General features: G+C 52.7%; 1 protein-coding gene and 1 long non-coding RNA gene across 2 annotated transcripts in view; one reads left to right on the top strand and one right to left on the bottom strand.

Moving 5' to 3' along the window:
• Positions 1–11,239, top strand: part of RASGEF1A (RasGEF domain family member 1A) — a 33,597-nt gene extending 22,358 nt beyond the window's left edge. The window contains exons 2-13 of the mRNA XM_042908640.1: positions 539–739; positions 3,224–3,346; positions 5,482–5,619; positions 6,487–6,708; positions 7,259–7,333; positions 7,676–7,768; positions 8,228–8,330; positions 8,418–8,497; positions 9,242–9,433; positions 10,241–10,364; positions 10,785–10,857; positions 11,163–11,239. Coding sequence (XP_042764574.1) covers positions 539–739; positions 3,224–3,346; positions 5,482–5,619; positions 6,487–6,708; positions 7,259–7,333; positions 7,676–7,768; positions 8,228–8,330; positions 8,418–8,497; positions 9,242–9,433; positions 10,241–10,364; positions 10,785–10,857; positions 11,163–11,187 — 1,449 coding nt within the window. The 3' untranslated portion in view covers positions 11,188–11,239. The remainder of the gene's footprint in view (positions 1–538; positions 740–3,223; positions 3,347–5,481; positions 5,620–6,486; positions 6,709–7,258; positions 7,334–7,675; positions 7,769–8,227; positions 8,331–8,417; positions 8,498–9,241; positions 9,434–10,240; positions 10,365–10,784; positions 10,858–11,162) is intronic.
• LOC122202306 lies at positions 10,340–12,213 on the bottom strand. Its single transcript, XR_006194583.1, has 3 exons — positions 12,128–12,213; positions 11,157–11,305; positions 10,340–10,817 (listed from the first exon to the last, which is right to left on the bottom strand). It is a non-coding gene; the product is annotated as an uncharacterized LOC122202306 (long non-coding RNA).
• Between the last annotated feature and the right edge of the window lie 4,424 nt (positions 12,214–16,637).

Genomic DNA, 16,637 nt, shown 5'->3' on the forward strand with positions numbered 1-16,637 from the left:
TGCCTCCTGTCTCAGAGGAATAGACATGGCCCCCTGGCCCACACTGTGCAGGGTCTGGCTTGTTACTCAGACCACTTTCCCTGCTCCTTCCCTCCACACACACTGGCCTCAGGACCTTTGCACCTGCTGTCTCTTATACCTAGAATGTTCCTTTCTTATTCCGGGCGGCTGCATGACTAACACCATCTTACCTGAGGCTGCCGTGACCACCCTGAAATGCTCCAGATCCTTCTCCTACGGGCATTGTTTTTCTCCATAGTTTCTCTTCTTCCACTGGGATGTGACCCCAGGAGGCAGGGTTCTGTGTGTCTAGGTTCTAGGAATGAGACCTGGTATGCGTGGAGCAGGTGTTCAAGAAATATTTCTCAGACACTCAGTGAATGTAGGGCTGCTGAGGAATCTGCCTGCCCATCTGAGCTGCCATTCAATGCCCACCCTTGGGTGGGGTGCCCCTCCTGGCCCTGCTGGGGCTCTCACTGTGCACCTGCACTCAGGCTGCGGGTGACCAGGCCTGTGACGCCTCTTTCTTCTCTCCCAGGAAACTATGCCCCAGACGTCCGTCGTCTTCTCCAGCATACTTGGGCCCAGCTGTAGTGGACAGGTGCTGCCCGGCATGGGGGAGCGAGGAAGTGGGGCCAGCAGCTCCGGGGACCTCGTCTTCCAAGAGGGACGCCTCATCTCTGGGTCCCTAGAGGCTTTGATGGAGCACCTGGTCCCCACAGTGGACTATTACCCGGATGTAAGTGCCTGGGGCCTGGAGATGGGTGGGACTGTTCGGGGTCACCTAGGTTCCAGGGGCAGCTGCTTCGGGGATGGGAAGGGAGGCCCAGACAGAGCTGGACAGAGCAACAGGGGAGAGGCAGGCCATCAGGGAGTCTCAGCCCTACCTCCTGCTCTGCCCTCCTGCCCCTGCAGGGGAGAGGAATCTGCAGGGATGTCCCTGCTGACCCCAGGCAGCTGGGAGATAGCCTTGGTGGCACAAGGAAGCAGATACACAAGGGGTGGAACAGGGGTCAGAGTTCTGAACAGGGTCCTTAGGGAAGAGTCTAAGGAGTAAGACTGGAGCCTTGGGGTCCTGGTGAGGGTCCACCCAGCTGGGAAGTTTGTTTTGTGCATGAAATGCCATGGTCCAGAATAAAGAGGGACAGCCCCGCGATGCCCAGCCAGCATGCAGACCCCACGGCACATGCCTGCGTGGGCAGGACTGGCCTTCCGCTACAATTCGGATCCCCCCTCTTCATTTCAGGATGCCACTGGTACATTCTTAGAACAGGCAGAAAGAGTTCCCTTGTCATGTGTGGCTTCCCTTTTGCCTCTGAGAGGTCACATCTCTTAGCAGCAGTGGTCTTGGGCCTGCCTGCTCCCTTTGGAGGGCCAGGCTGCAACAGTCCCCTTCCAGGTGCCCCCTCCCTCCTGAGGACAGAGCTGTGCTTGCTGGCCTTGGCGTCTGACACAGGCTTGCATGGGAGGGTCGGGGAGGAATTGCCCCCATCCACTCTCCAGCTTTTATCCAATGGTGCTGGAGCCAACTCAGTTTCTGGGTGTTCCTGGCACAACCCCCCCAACACGTCAGGCCTCCTACCTTCCTCCTGGGGCTGTCTACTCCATGCTGCTTGAAAACCCTCCCAAAGCTGGGCTGGGGCTGGAATTGGTGGTGCAGACACTGCAGCTGAGGGTCAGGTCTCCTGAAGAAGCCTAGGGCAGAGCATCAGCCTCCCAGGGGCTGGCACCTCCAACCCCAGAACTGTTCTGTGGCCTTGTGGGAGGAGCTACTTCTCTTTTAGGTGTGTCCCGAGGGGCCTCCTCAGCTGTTACCCAGTGTTCTCCCCCAGACACTATGCCCTGGGATCACCCCCTGCTTTCCAGGAGAGAGTAAAGGGGTGCAAGTGCAGAGATAGGGCCGGCAGAGTACAGCTGGGCATCAGCTTCTCTGCCAAGCTCCTGGGTTCCCTCCCTCCCCCCACTGTCCCCCTCTCCTGTGTATGTGGGCAGCTGGGGATGCACACACACACCAGCGAGTCTCTGTGCTCCTTGGAAATGCACAGCTCCTCCCTGGGTTCTCTTCTTGCCTTGGCTAGGAACTCCAAGGTGTGATGCCTGGGTGACATCACACTTCTGAGCCATCTGTTTAGAAGGGGGCCACCACGCAGCTGGGATCCCTGAGCACCCATGCTACACAGCCTGGGGACAGGGCATGGGAAGTCTGTTGGGGGTTGGAGGAACCCCTGCTGTTCCCAGGAGGATCTCCTCAAGTGGCATCTGAAGGCTGCAGGGGGGCAGTGAGGACCTGAGGCCTTGAGGCCTGATCTGCAAGGCCTGCGCTTCCCAGCAAACATGGCCCACTTGCTTTGGGCTGGAACAAGGAAGACCTGCCCCTGGGCCCAGGGTGAGGGCAAAGGGTCCCAGGCCCCCCAGCCTGCAGCACCCATGTAGGGGTAGAGTCCCCAGAAGAGCTTCAAGCATCTTGCCCCACTCCTAGGTCCAACCTGTCTGCAGGCAGGAGCCGGTATGAAGGTCTCCCAGGTGCTGACCCATGTCAGACAAAAGGCCTCAGAGAACCCTTGGCCCTGGGCCCTGTTCCCTGACACCTTTTAGTCCAGATCATGAGGGCCCTTCAGAAACTGTACCACACAGCCCAGGGACAAGGGCACATGGATGTGGGCCAGAGGGGCTGTGGTACAGCAGGTGGACATAAGGCCCAGAGCTGGTTGTTAGCACAGGGGCTTTTGACAGTCCCTGACGCTGGGTGCTGGGTCCAAAAATGCCCCACTCTGCCCGCCATTGGCAAGACCAGTAAGGATCTGGATAAGAAGGCTTGGAGACTGACCCTGGAGGCCCTGTGGGCTGGGCAATGGGCTCACACAGGCTGGGAGAGTCCCACCAACATCTAGGTTTGGGTGTTAGCTCCCACCGTGGGGTAGGACGGAGGGTGGGGGAGAATCCCAGCAGAGCAAGACTGCTGGGAGCTGAGCTTGTCTGGGGAAGCCTCCAGGAGCTGCAGGGAAGTGGGGTTTGATCTGTGCCTTGCAAGGGAGGCAGGAATTTGGGTGGCAGTGAGAGAAAAGGAAGGACGTTCAAGGTGGAGTAAACCATGCAGGAGAAGGCATGGCTGCTGGATGGTGCTGTTGGGCCCGGCAGGTGGCTAGACAGGCTGTGACCATAGCTGGAGGGGGCGGCACAGGCCTGACCTCCTCTTCATCCCCTCTCCCTGTCTCTTCTTCAGAGGACATACATCTTTACATTTCTCTTGAGCTCCCGGGTCTTCATCCCCCCTCATGACCTGCTGGCCCGCGTGGGGCAGATCTGCCTGGAGCAGAGGCAGCAGCTGGAGACCGGGTCTGAGAAGGTAAAGGAGCAGATGGGTACTGCCTGTCTCCGTGCTTCTGGCAGGTCAGGTCTGGCTGAGCCCAGCAGGGGGCCCTCCCTGATGGGGCAGATTGGCTGGTCTCTGGCCTCCTTGGCAGAGGAGCATGGGGTGCATGCGCCTGGGGCATGGCGCCCCATTCGGCATGGGGTGCACACAGAGCCGGGTACTCCTCATGGGATGCTGAAAGTAACTGCTTTTGGTGGGCACTCACACCCCTTTCCAGGAGAGAGCCACGGCAGACAGCTCTGCCAGCAATCCTGGTCAGTGCCGGGACCCCCCGCTGGAAGAAAGGCCGCAGTGGGACCTGGGTCACTGACCCCTCCGGGGTGGGGGTCAGGTGGCAGCACTCGCAGGCTGACTCCTGCTCAGAGTGGTTTGCAGTGACTCAAATGGGGCTCTCTGCCCCTGCTGTCTCTTCTTGAGCCAGGCTTTGGGCAGCCGGGATAGTCAAGAAACCATAGGCTGTCCCTGGGGGCATGTGCTTCAGATGAGACTTTTAGAAGCCCAGGGTCCGGTGCAGAAGACCAGGTGGTCAGTGTGCCATCAGAGAGCTGGCAGAGCCTAGTCTGGGCTGTGGCAGAGCATGTCCCATCCCTGTTTGCTGGTGACTTTCCCCTCTACCTTCCCTTTACCAGGCTAGGCCACCTGCCCCTGCAGGTGTGCAGCCCAGGCCTGTGAACCGAGTCTCCTTGTTGGAGGGATGCGGGGATGCGCTCCTGGAGTCCCTGGATACAGGAAGACAGGCACTGAGCACAGCCTGAGGGTTAGGAAAGGCTCCTGAAGAGACAGGTGGAAATAAGTCCAAGCGGGGTGGCTGGATGAAATTATAGGCTGAAGGTCAGCATGGAGACAGAAGCTTAAGAGGAGCCTGGCATGAACCCGCCAGCCTGTGTTCATGGTGACATGCACCGCAGGGCCTCTGAGGGGCTTCAAGGCTCTAGCTCCTGCTGAGTGTGGGGTGTGGTCCTCTGGGGAAGTATCAGCAAGGCCTCCTGGATGCCGTCTGCACTGGACTCTGGCCAGGAGGAGTGGCTGCAGGGAGTGAGGGGCCAGCTGGGAGAGGCTCCCCAAGGCATGGGAAGCCATCACTAGGGGACCAGCTGGGGACATGGCCAGAATCAGGCAGGTTGGAGGCAGCTCAGCAGGGGTGGGGGCAGATGTGGGCAAGAAGAAGTGGGGGTGGAGGGTGGTGAGAGGCCCACAGGGCAGCTAGAACAGTCCAGGTTGGGCAGGCAGGGAGCTGGTCAGTGCTGGGAAGCTGTGGTGGGCACAGGAGGGGTGTGGACACATGTGTGTGTGGGGGACAGTGTGGGGCTGGACCCTGAAGACCCGCTGGGATACTGCGGCCAAGCATTTGGCACATCCTCCTCAGGGCTTACCGGTGTGTGGACCCAGGGTGACGGCAGGGGTGCCCAGCCCATCTTTAAGGATAGGAGGTCCAGAGAGGGATGCCTCTGAGTGTCTGCACCCCTTCCCGGCACTTGCCAACCTGTTGCTAACTGAGAGGGGGCAGGCAAGAATCTCTCATTTAAAAAAAAAAAATTTTATTTTTGTTTTTGAGAGAGAGATACAGAGCAAGTGGGGGAGGGGTAGAGAGAGAGGGAGACAAAGCCCCAAGCAGGCTCTGCGCTGCCAGTACAGAGCCCGATGCGGGGCTTGAACCCACACACTATGAGATCATGACTCGAGCAGAAATCAAGAGTTGGATGCCCAACCGACTGAGTCACCCAGGTGCCCTGAGAGTCTCTGATTTTTAATAATTTTCCTTGGTTTTCATTGTTGTCATTTTAAATGGCTAACTTCTAATTACAGCAAAGGAAACTAGTTTTCTATGTCATGGTTATGAGAGGACAAGTTTTTTGAAAATAAATTTAAGTGAAAAAGAATGCTGACGTAAGGGGGAATATGAAACCAAGCAGGTACAACACAGCCACAGGTAGACAGAGTGGGGATGTCCTTCTCTAGAACCCTCGCCCCAGCATGGGGCTGGGGAGCAGGTCCCACGAGGGATAATGGGGGTGGGGGTGTTGCAGACCTGGGGGAGATGGGGAGGCTTGTACCACTGGTCATCTTGTGCCCACTCTGGAGGGTGACTTTACACCCTGCCACCCCAGGCCAAGCTGAAGTCCTTCTCAGCCAAGATTGTGCAGCTGTTAAAGGAGTGGACAGAAGCCTTCCCCTACGACTTCCAGGATGAGAAGGCCATGGCTGAACTGAAGGCCATTACCCACCGGGTCACGCAGTGTGATGAGGTGAGGTCTTCCTTAGACCCTGGCAGAACCCCTTGGGTATGTGTCTGGGGAAGGGGGGTCTACTCTCACAGGAGGATAGGTCTTCAGGGACAGCTCTGTATGTGGTCCTCTATGCGGTCACCCTCCCAAGACAACTGCTGGATGGCTCCATTTTTGCCCCTCCCCACAAGACTGCTCAGCTGTCCAGCAATGGGCCAGACTTGCCCTTGGCATCTTCTGCATGTGGGAAATCCTGTGTCCCGAGTGACGGGCTGGAATGAGCCCAGGCCCCACCTTTCCTGGGCTTGGGGTGAGTGGAGTGGGGACCTAGTAAGAGGTTTTAAGAGCCTGTCTACATCTCTGGCTCCCAGCTCCCTCCTGGCCTTCTGTGGAGACAGGAAACCTGGCTGGCTGGGCCTCCACAATGAAAGTGCTCTGTGTGCTCAGCAGTTTCTGTCTGGCTGGAGGGCTCAGAAAGCCCAGGGAGAGTTCGGGGGGCTGCTCCCACCCAGAGAACAAAGGTTCCTGGTCCTGGAGGAAGCCCTTCCAGATGCTCTCCTCCCTGCTGTGGGGAGGCCAAAAGTATTTCAGCTAGAGAGCATTAGGAAAACCATGGTTTTCAGACCCAGAAGACTACCTCTGGCCCTGCCCTGGCCCTCCGTTCCCATCCCCACAGGACAGCCAGCTGAGCCACCCTCCTCAACGGTACTCAGAGAAGCCCACACTGTGTTCCATTCTACCTTCAAAAGCCCAAACACTCATGGCAGGTTTTAGTAGGGAAGTGCATTCAAAGTCGGGCACATCCCTGGAGAGGAAATGGGTTTCTCTGGAGAGGTGGTGGCCTTGCCGGCCCACACCTGCACCTTTGTTGTCCCCTGACCTCCACAGGAGAATGGCACAGTGAAGAAGGCCATTGCCCAAATGACACAGAGCCTGCTGCTGTCGCTGGCTGCCCGGAGCCAGCTTCAGGAGCTGCGGGACAAGCTTCGCTCACCGGCGATGGACAAAGGGTCTGTCCTCAAGACTAAGCCGCCAGCCACTCAGAAGGACATCCTGGGTGTGTGCTGTGACCCCCTGGTGCTGGCCCAGCAGCTGACTCATATCGAGCTGGTCAGTGCTTCATTGTGCCCTGCCTGGCATGGGGGCGGGGGTGCACTCACCAATGCTGGACCCCCAGCATCTTTCTCAACATAGTGCTGCAGGGCCTCCCCTGCTGGTCAGACTGGGGTGTCAGGTGAAGCTCACTTGTCAGCTCCTGGGTCCCTGGGATCACAGCAACCCCACGTATAGGGGAGGGGCTGGGATGATGGGGACTGGCCCAGGAGGTGAAAGGCTTAGAGGGGGAGGGCCTGTTCCCCTGCCCTGTCACCTCATCTTGCCTATGCCCTGGGCTGAGAAGGTACCCTGCACCTAGGAGCCACTGCCCCCAAGACTTCCACCTCATCCCATGAAGCCCTGGGAGGGGAGGGTCTTGCAGACCCCTGGGGTGCATTTCAGGGCCTGCCACTGGCTGGGTGCTCTGATCAAGGAGGGCCTGCAGTGCACCCCTGCAGAAAGGTCTTCACAGGTACTCTAAACATGGCCTATACCCCGAGTGTGGGGCCTGCCGGAGAATGGCAGGTTCATCACCCCTCCTGTGCTACCTCCTCGCCCATCCTAGGAGAGGGTCAGCAGCATTCACCCTGAGGACCTGATGCAGATCGTCAGCCACATGGACTCTCGGGACAAGCACCGGGTGAGGGGCTGCTGTGTGCTCTGTGGTGGCCTTAGGGTGGGCCTAGCACCTATACCTATGCAGGGTGGGGGCCTTACAACCAAATGTTAGGGGTGTGGCCTGGTGCCTGCCCCAAGGGGTCAGCAGACAGCTATTCAGGGTGCTGTATACTGGAAGGGGGCCACTGTTCCCAGGAGCCTGGGGATGGGGCATCCTGGGAGACCTGGACCTGTCAGCTGCCCACACCCCACCATCACTTTGTCTCTTTTGGCCATGGTTCCTGCTCATTTCTGGGGTTAGGGCTGGGGCAGCACCTGCTGGCAGGGTCCTCAGGTTCCCTGTGACCTGTTGTGTTTCTCCCAGTGCCGAGGGGACCTGACCAAGACCTATAGCCTGGAGGCCTATGACAACTGGTTCAACTGCCTTAGCATGCTAGTGGCCACCGAGGTGTGCCGGGTAAGTGCTGCAGGGCCCATATGGGTGGGGTGACACTGTCCCTTCTCTGGACCCACAGTGCTTCCTGAGGCTCTGACTTCTACACCCCTGAGATGATAAAACTTTGAAAGTGGAGACAGACGTCTCCATTGCTGGGGCACCAACATCCCTGTTCCCCCCTACCCTCCAGCCAATCTCACAGTAATTATGAGACACCCATCCATGGAGTGTACCTGGCATGTTCTGTGAGTTTATCTGGGACTCCCTTAGTACTCTCAGACTGCGCTCCTGCCCCTGTGCCCAGCACCGAAAATGCTACAGCTGCGTTTCCTGCCTCTGCAGCCAATGAGCATCTCCCCAGCCCTGGGTCTGACAGCTCTGAGGGCCCAGTGTAGCTCCTGTCTAGGCTGCTCTTCAGGGACTGGTTGGGGGGTTACTCCTGTAGGGGGCTCACCCTGAAGCTGTTTGGCTGCTCTCCAGGTGGTGAAGAAGAAGCACCGGACCCGCATGCTAGAGTTCTTTATTGATGTGGCCCGGGAGTGCTTCAACATCGGGAATTTCAACTCCATGATGGCCATCATCTGTGAGTGGCCAGGCCCCAGGGGCTTCCTATCCAGCTTCTGCATGGCCTACCTAACCCCACCCTGACTCCACCTGCTGTTCCCTGCAGCTGGCATGAACCTCAGTCCTGTGGCGAGGCTGAAGAAAACATGGTCCAAAGTCAAGACGGCCAAGTTTGACGTCTTGGAGGTAAGCACCTCAGCCATGTCCTACATTGGCCTGAGGAGGGGTGAGCCTCATCCACTCTGCCCCCTTGCTCAGAACCCACTGCCCACAGTGCCATCTGGTGTAGGGCATGTTGAGCTGGCCTGGCTGCTCTAGGAGGTGGGTAGCTGAAGCTCTCCTCGGCCCTTGGAACTTTAGGCAGAACTGGCATTGCCTAAGGCAAGTTCTAGAGAGTGGTTAGGAAAGAGTTTGACAAAAGTGGGTCCCAGGGTGTTGCTGGGGTGTTGGGTGATGCTGACGAAGCAGAGGCTGGCCTTTTCCTGGCTTGAGTTCCTGCGGTCCTGGATCATCCGGGTGGCCCAAGAGTGGGTAGGTTCACCTGCAGCCTTCCCTGAAGTATTTGATCACAGAATCTACTTTCTGCAAATGTGTCCTACAGAGCTCGTCAGTTTTGGGAGGTGTTGGTCCAAGTAGAAGGGCAAAGGAAGGTTTTGAAAGGAAAGAAGTGAGACCCAGGCTTAGCAGGGCAGGGAAGAGGTGTGTGTGAGCTGTGAGACTTCTCTGTAACTTTCCTCATGTTTGGATCCAAACCCAGTACTCAGCTAGGTGCTCACTCCCAGAAAGGAGGTCTCTTCTGGTGACAGTCCAGGGCTGCCCAGCAGGGAAATGCCTTCCCCATCGCTGTTTCCTGCTCTGCGAAGGGGCATTCTGAACAAGTCAGGGGTACAGGGAGAACACAGCCAACCAGGTCCTCCTGTCTGCCCACAGCACCACATGGACCCATCCAGCAACTTCTGCAACTACCGCACTGCCCTGCAGGGGGCCACTCAAAGGTCCCAGATGGCCAACAGCAGCAGAGAGAAGATTGTTATCCCTGTATTCAACCTTTTCGTTAAGGACATTTACTTCCTGCACAAAATCCATACCAATCACTTGCCCAATGGGCATGTTAACTTTAAGGTGAGCTCAGCACCCTTGTGGCCTGAGGGGAGGGGGGCCAGACTGTCCCAACACAGGGCAGAACAGACCTCTCAGCCTTATCCTAGGGCAGGTAGAATCTGCTACTAGAGCTGAAAAGCAGTGGCCCTTTGCGGAAAGGCCTTTAGGACTGAAAGCTCCAGGGTGGGTTATGTGTGCTGTTTGTGAAGTATAAGGGTGGCCCCAACACTGACCCCAGCAGGGAGACACAGAAGGGGCTACTTCTGGGGGTTTGGGAGTGAGGAAGGCTTTAGGCAAGAAGGTACTTGAGCAGGGAGGAGGCAGCAGAATTCCAGATGGAAACCAAGGGTAGCTGGCCAATGGTGGGAAGGTAGGACAAAGGTTATGGGGGCCTGTGTAAGAATCCACAACTCTTTCCTACCCCTTACCTGTGTGAGGTAAGTACTGGACAGCCCCGTTTCCCCTACAGCTCCCCAGAGAATGAGATCATGACACGTTCAGGTTGGTGGTGCTGTGCTGGGTATGGCTGGCATACCTGCCTCAGCCTGGAGTCCCCGATGGGGCCCTCTTGGGGTCTTGCACGGGGGAGGCACAGACCCTGCTGCAGCCTCGGGCCTAGGCAAAGTGCAGGACCGAGTGGTCTTGGGGACACTTACTGGCTCTGATGCTGCATAAAGTGCTGCCGTGGCCACAAAGTCAGCTGAGCAGGGTCACCGTCCCATCTTGCTGGGGCACAGAATGAAACCGGAACCTACATCCCCTGCCCAAACCAAGGATTTCAAGCTTAAGGTGACAAATGAACATCCAGTTGGTCTTCTGTGCCTTCAGAAATTTTGGGAAATCTCCAGACAGATCCATGAGTTCATGACATGGACTCAGGTAGAGTGTCCCTTCGAGAAGGACAAGAAGATTCAGAACTACCTGCTCACGGCACCCATCTACAGCGAGGAAGGTGAGGCCCGGCTCCCCAGGGCAGCACATCCACCTCCCTGCACTGTACATGTCACCTGACTCCCCACGTCCAGGGCCTCTCCTCTCATGGGGGGTTGCCCTGGGAGGCAGGCCTGATCACAGGGGAAGCTGAGCCCACAGGGCTGAGTACGTGAGGGTGGGCTGTGGGTAGGTGACAGGATGAGAACAAGGAGAGATGTGGCTCTGGAAGCCCCCTGATAGTGTTGCATAACCAGGAAGCTTCTCAGTCGCCAAGCTGCGAGCTCTAGAACCCCAGGGAGCAGAGACCTGTGGACAGGTCCAGACCAGAAGTCACTGTCCCTTCCAGGCCCAGTTGTACCTCTAGAAAGGAAGGGACAACTGGTGTGGTAGGCAGACTGACTGCATGTGGACGTGGGTTCTGAGGGGCTTCTTCTCTCAGCTCTCTTCATCGCCTCCTTTGAAAGTGAAGGTCCTGAAAACCACATGGAGAAGGATAGCTGGAAGACTCTCAGGTAGGAGAACCCCCAGGACGGGCCTGTGAGCCCCCGAGACCAGTCCCGTGCCCAAGTCTGCTGGAAGGGAGAGGACTGGGGAGCGTGATGGATCTGCCCTTCTGAAAGGCAGCCAGGGGTGTCTCTACACAGGCTGCCAGTCGGTGGGAGGCTGAGGACTTGGGTCTGAGTGTCGCTGACGCTTCCCCTCTTGGCCGGATCTTTGAATCCAGGCCGTCCCCAAATAGCGTGGCCTGCCTTCTGCCTGCTCAGGGGAAGGGCCTGCCAACCACCTGACCATTTCTCTGTGCCCTGCTTACCTTTAGGACGACTCTCCTTAACAGAGCCTGAAGGCACGGATGCAGCCTGCAGACGCGGGACGAAGCACACACATGCACTGAGTTTTAATCTTGATTGATAAGGGTTGAGATGAGGAGGCCTCACTGGTTGGGGTCCATTTTGTATATAACTTTTATGAAAAAAAAAAAAAAAAGTAATTATTTCATGCATCAACCTTTGGCACTTACAAAAGTTTTTTTGTTTGTTTATTTTAAATAACAGGGCAGGGCCCTGCTTCGGGGAGGGTGGGGAAAGAGTATCATGGGAGATGGCATCCATGATAACATCTTATTCTAATGAAATGTAGATTTTTATTTTCTACTTTTGATTATTAACATCTTACGAAAAAATATTAAAAAAAAAAAAACCCAACCAAAACCAATGTGAGCCCTGCCTGCTTGGACGCCCTTCCAGCCAGTGTCTCTGATGTCGGGGTTAGTGCCTTAGAGAGTACTGGAGGGCTGGTCTCCCACTCTATTCTTTTAGCCCTCAGCCAGCCAGTGCCAGGGAAATGCCAGGAAAGCTCTGCCCTGGGCCACAAAGTACCTGCCCTCAAAACCTAGGCCAGAGAGGTTCTAGCAAGAAGGGCTTGGCTGGCCAAGGGGCCTCATTTGCATACTTCTAGAAGCAAACCCTGAGTACAGGCTTTCCAAAGTTTACATTTTCATTTTCCTTTATCAGGGATTTAGGGGGTCGGGGAGGGGCAGGGGGATATCTGGCAGCATATTTCCATTGGAATATGTCTGGCAAATTGTTCTTCAACTACATTTTAGGAAAAGAGAAAATCTAAAATAAATGTAAGGGGGGAGGGTGTGGTGGAATTGTCTGTTTCCCAGGCTATAACGGAAAGGTACACTGAGCTGTAATGAAGAGGGTACAAAGTAGACTTGAGGATAGGGACATTTAAAGCAGTTCCTGAAACTCCAGTACAAAATGAAAAGAAGCAACTTACAAAGCGGTATTCTAGCAGACTGCCTCCTCCTTCCCTCTGGGTGGGGGGGCTCCCCTAAGGGAATCTGAAACAGAATATTAGCCAGACCAGACTGCTGGAGCCCACTCACAGAAAACTGCCCAGCATTTGGAGGTATTTTCCATACCCAAACTTGAGTACACTCCATTTTCTGTCTTTCTGGCTATGGGAGGGCAAGTCCTGATCCCTCAAAAGCCAGAGGTGGGCCATCTGCTCTGACTCTCTCTCCCTCACAGCAGGGCTTTCATTCTGCACAAGCAGATTCAGAACTACTCACCCTTGTTTCTCTCCGTATGCCTGGCTTCCCAGGAGCCTGCAGCCGAGATGCCCAAGTGAGGATGGGTCAGTTAGTTGCTAATTCCCAAAGCTCCTAGGAGAGCCTGGAGATGTGGAGGTGAGGCCTCAGGAAGGGGTGGCTCCCCAATCCGATATGGACGTCGCCCTCAGCCCTGGGTGGAACAAGATTATTTACACTGTATTGTCACAGTGTTTTTGCACTTTTCAGATGTTCTAGATAGTACATATTGTATCTTGGTAGTACATATTGCTTTGTTTATGTATTTGAGATACAGAAAGGCTAAAAACTTGAGAATATATATTTGGAATACAACGTTAGAACACTTTGTCTTGCGAGTTAAGGAGCTTTCATGTCAGTGTGCACTCCACGGGGTCATCAGTCCTAGTACCTACCTGATACAGTGTCTATGTTTGCTACTTTATTTTCCTGATTTGATACACACCTTATGATGTTTTGGTATTTTGAGATGAACTCTGAGTACAAAGCTGTACCGTAACACAGGATGTCAGTTGTTGGTGTGACTGGACGTACTTGCATCAATAAAAGAACATGTTGCTCCCCTTGCATGCCTGCTCTCTGCGTGTAGCTGGTGAGGCCTGATGGCTTGGCTGCTGACAAAGAGGTGTGAGGATGTCTAGGTCCTATACGGCCCTTCAAAGAAGGAGCAAGGGTCTCCCACCTACACAACACATTCTGACAAAGGGCTTCAAATAAATAATGCAAAACAAGACCAAGTTGTAGAAGAGTTGTGTTCTGGTCCTGCTTTCCTCAAGGAAAGATCCAAAACTGTATCACTAGTTGATTGTATCACATGGTCCTAAAAGTTTGGCAAACTTAACCCATGTAAGACTGTAAATGCTCCTTTACTACAGGACTAGTCAGAACTGTCAGTGGGCTCTGTGGGGCTCTGCTGGGGCAAGGGAAGTTGGGGGCACCTGCTGACATCTTTCTGTAGAACAGTTTGCAGAATGCAGTTCTAGATGGGGGCTCTTTCTGTTGTGATGAGTCACCTTCAAGACTACTAAAGAAAAGGGATTTGTTGAAAGGCACATGAGAGTTTGTGGAATTGAAAGAAAAGCATTGAGACACCGGAATGGAAGCCAAACTCCCACCTGTCCCTCTCCAGCCTATCCCACTGCCACTCTGTCAACAATGCCCAGGCTGGACGAGGTCTGCTCTACAGTTCGCTGAACCTTACCCTGTTCCCTCAGAGCTAACTCGGGCTCATTTTTCAACGTGTACAGTGTCTGTCATCTGCCCAACAGAAACCTTTCTGTGATGGGCGTGCCCTCTACCTGCATTGCTGCTGGTTACATCTGTGCACTGAGATGTGGCCAATACAACTGAGGAATGGAATTTCTAATTTGAGGTGTAAACACCTAGTGGCCACTGTACTGAACGCTAGGCCTGTGGGGCTTTGTCACCTGCTGTCCTTCCAGTGGCCTATGGACAGCACACAATAGGTGCTTAGGTGTTTGTAGAGCAATGAGGACACCTATGAGGATGCACAAGTGAGTTTTGGGGAAATGACACTTTTTCAGTCTTTATGATTCAATGGAATTCTTCATTTCCTGGTAAAGTCATTTTTGAACGTTTCTACCTACCTCAGCTGAAGAAGGGGCAGCACATCCTTCAGTGTGTGTCTTGGCCGTGGAGCTTGAGCTGGAAGTGCATGGCGAGCTCTCTTGGCTAGCTGTGGTGCTCCTGCACCCACAGAGTAGTCCCCCTAGGGCATGCTTCTCAAGGTGTGGCTCTTTGACAGCAGCATTAGCAGCACTGGGCACTTGGTCAAACCGATCTCACAGTCCCTCTGCAGGCTCGCTAAAGGGGAAAACGGGGTTGGGGAGTCCAGAGTGTTTGGGAAGCTCCTCTGCTGATCCTCACAGCCTACCTTTCCCAGGTACAGCCCACTTCCCCCAGTGCACTCTGCTTTGCACACATCAAACCTCCACGTCACTAGTGCACGTCCTTTAATGTACTATGGTCCTGTGCTCGCACACATTCTTCCAGAGTCCCCTTACAGCTTCTCTGTAGGGTGAGTGGTGCTCTGTGCTCCTCCGGGCCCCATCTGTTTTCTCACCTTATACCATTGGCATCCGTCTTGCCCACGAGTCTTGGCTTTCTGAGTAGGAGCCACTTGTGTAGCTGTGTGGCCAGCGATCAGCAAGGTGTGCAGCTCCTACCACCACCATATGACGACTGAATGCTGCCTTTCACTTCACACACACATTTCAAGAACAAATCTATGTTACAGCATCATGTGACAGGAAATAAGCTAAGGATCTCTCCTAAGGCCATAGAGACTTCTGTGACAAAACAAAGATTATTTGTGAAATATATACCCATTACACCTATATATAAAAATAATGTCCTGTTCTCCAGGGAGGCAAGACAGGATAAGCATAAGAGCAAGGAATCAAAAGTTAAACTATTAGGATTCGAATCCTAGTTTCCAGTTCTCAGCAGGGCATACTTGGAAAAGTTGTTTGTCTTTTAAAGCTTCCATTTTCTTAAGATTGAGATGAAATTACAATACTGTCTCATGGGGTTGTTGTAATGTTACACGGCAGAAAGTGCAGTGCCTGGTTCATTAGAAGCAGTCAGTGTTAGCTGGGTACTTGCAGTGGCACCCCTGATGAAACTGAACCCCACTTCTCCCACAGAGCAGAATCTCCTGGGAAAAGTGACACAAGAATTATAAGTGACCTTCTCAAAGGGACAACTGATGTTCTGGTTAATATATTCTAACATTACTGAAAAGTCACTTGTGTTAAATTTAATCAGTATATACATATATGAGGAAAAATCCCACAAATTGGGGATTCTGAACTACTTTCTAAATGAAAAACCTATTACCCACATACAGGCTAGTGACCTTATATCATACCAACACGATTTCTGTTTTTATTCCCAGAAAGGAAGTCATGATAATGTGAGGAAGGTGAAGGGCTACCAACCCCTCTCCCCTAAATATCTATCTTAACATACCCCAAACTCTTACGTATGGATCTTAAGCAACACTGTTGAGGAAACAGTGTTGTCAAGTATATAAAAAACATGGGATTTAAAAAATTCATTTTCATTTCTTAAAGAACGAATAGAGGCCCTTCTCCAAATTTGTTGGTCACAATTCTGAAGAAATTACGAGAGTGTAAGATTGGAAAATATGAAACAAGAGACATAAAGGGCACGGAGAATATAACAATAGGTCTAACATGTTATTGGAGCTTTTGAAAGAATGAGGTAAAGACAATGAAATATAATAGCTGAATATCTTTCAGAACTGATAAAAGACAATAATAATCCAAGGGGCCCAAAGAATCTCAAGCAGGATCAGAAAAAAAAAACAAAAACAAACAAAAAAACCCCCAAAACCCTACAAACACACATATCATAGTGATACAGAACAGAGATAAAGAGGAGATCCTGAAGGCAGCCAGGAAAAAAAAGTTGATTACTTTCAAAGGAGTATCAACCTTAAGCTGATAACTTACTTATGAGGGAAATAACTGAAGCCAGAAGACAGCAGAATAACATCAATGTGCTAAAAAAAAATTCCCAACCTAGAATTCTATACTCTTCAAAAAATATTTTTTAAATGAGATAAAGATATTTATGAACCAAAATGGAGTTTGCTATCAGCAGACCTTCACTGAAATTTTAAAGATTGACTCTTGACTCCCACACTATATACATAAATTATTTCTAGATGCATCATAGATCTAAGTATGAATGGCGCAACAAAGATGAGAAGGGAAGTTATAAGCAATCTTAATAAAGCATCTAAAAGAAAACAGGAAAATTTCTTCTTTACTTTGGAGCAGGCAAAGGTTTCTTAAATTGGATACCAAAATCACTGGCTATAAAAGAAAGAAAAATGATAAAATGGACATTAAAATTAACAGCTTTTGTTTACTAACAGATAACATTAAGAGAATGAAAACAGTCCCCTGCCTCGGGGAAGGTATTTGCAATACATAAACCTGACAAAAGACTTGATCCAGAATACAGAAGTAACTCCTACCAATCAATTTAAAAAAAAAAAAAAAAGGCAATTTAAAAACAGGTAAAAAAATTTTACTAGGCATTTCAGTAAAGAAGATCTTCAAGTGGCCAATAAGCACATGAAAAGATATCATTTCCCTAGTAATAAACTAATAAAACCAAAATGAGAGAACTGTACATACTCAATAG

Source organism: Panthera leo, chromosome D2 (assembly GCF_018350215.1).
Source record: "Panthera leo isolate Ple1 chromosome D2, P.leo_Ple1_pat1.1, whole genome shotgun sequence".
Taxonomy (NCBI): Eukaryota; Metazoa; Chordata; class Mammalia; order Carnivora; family Felidae; genus Panthera; species Panthera leo.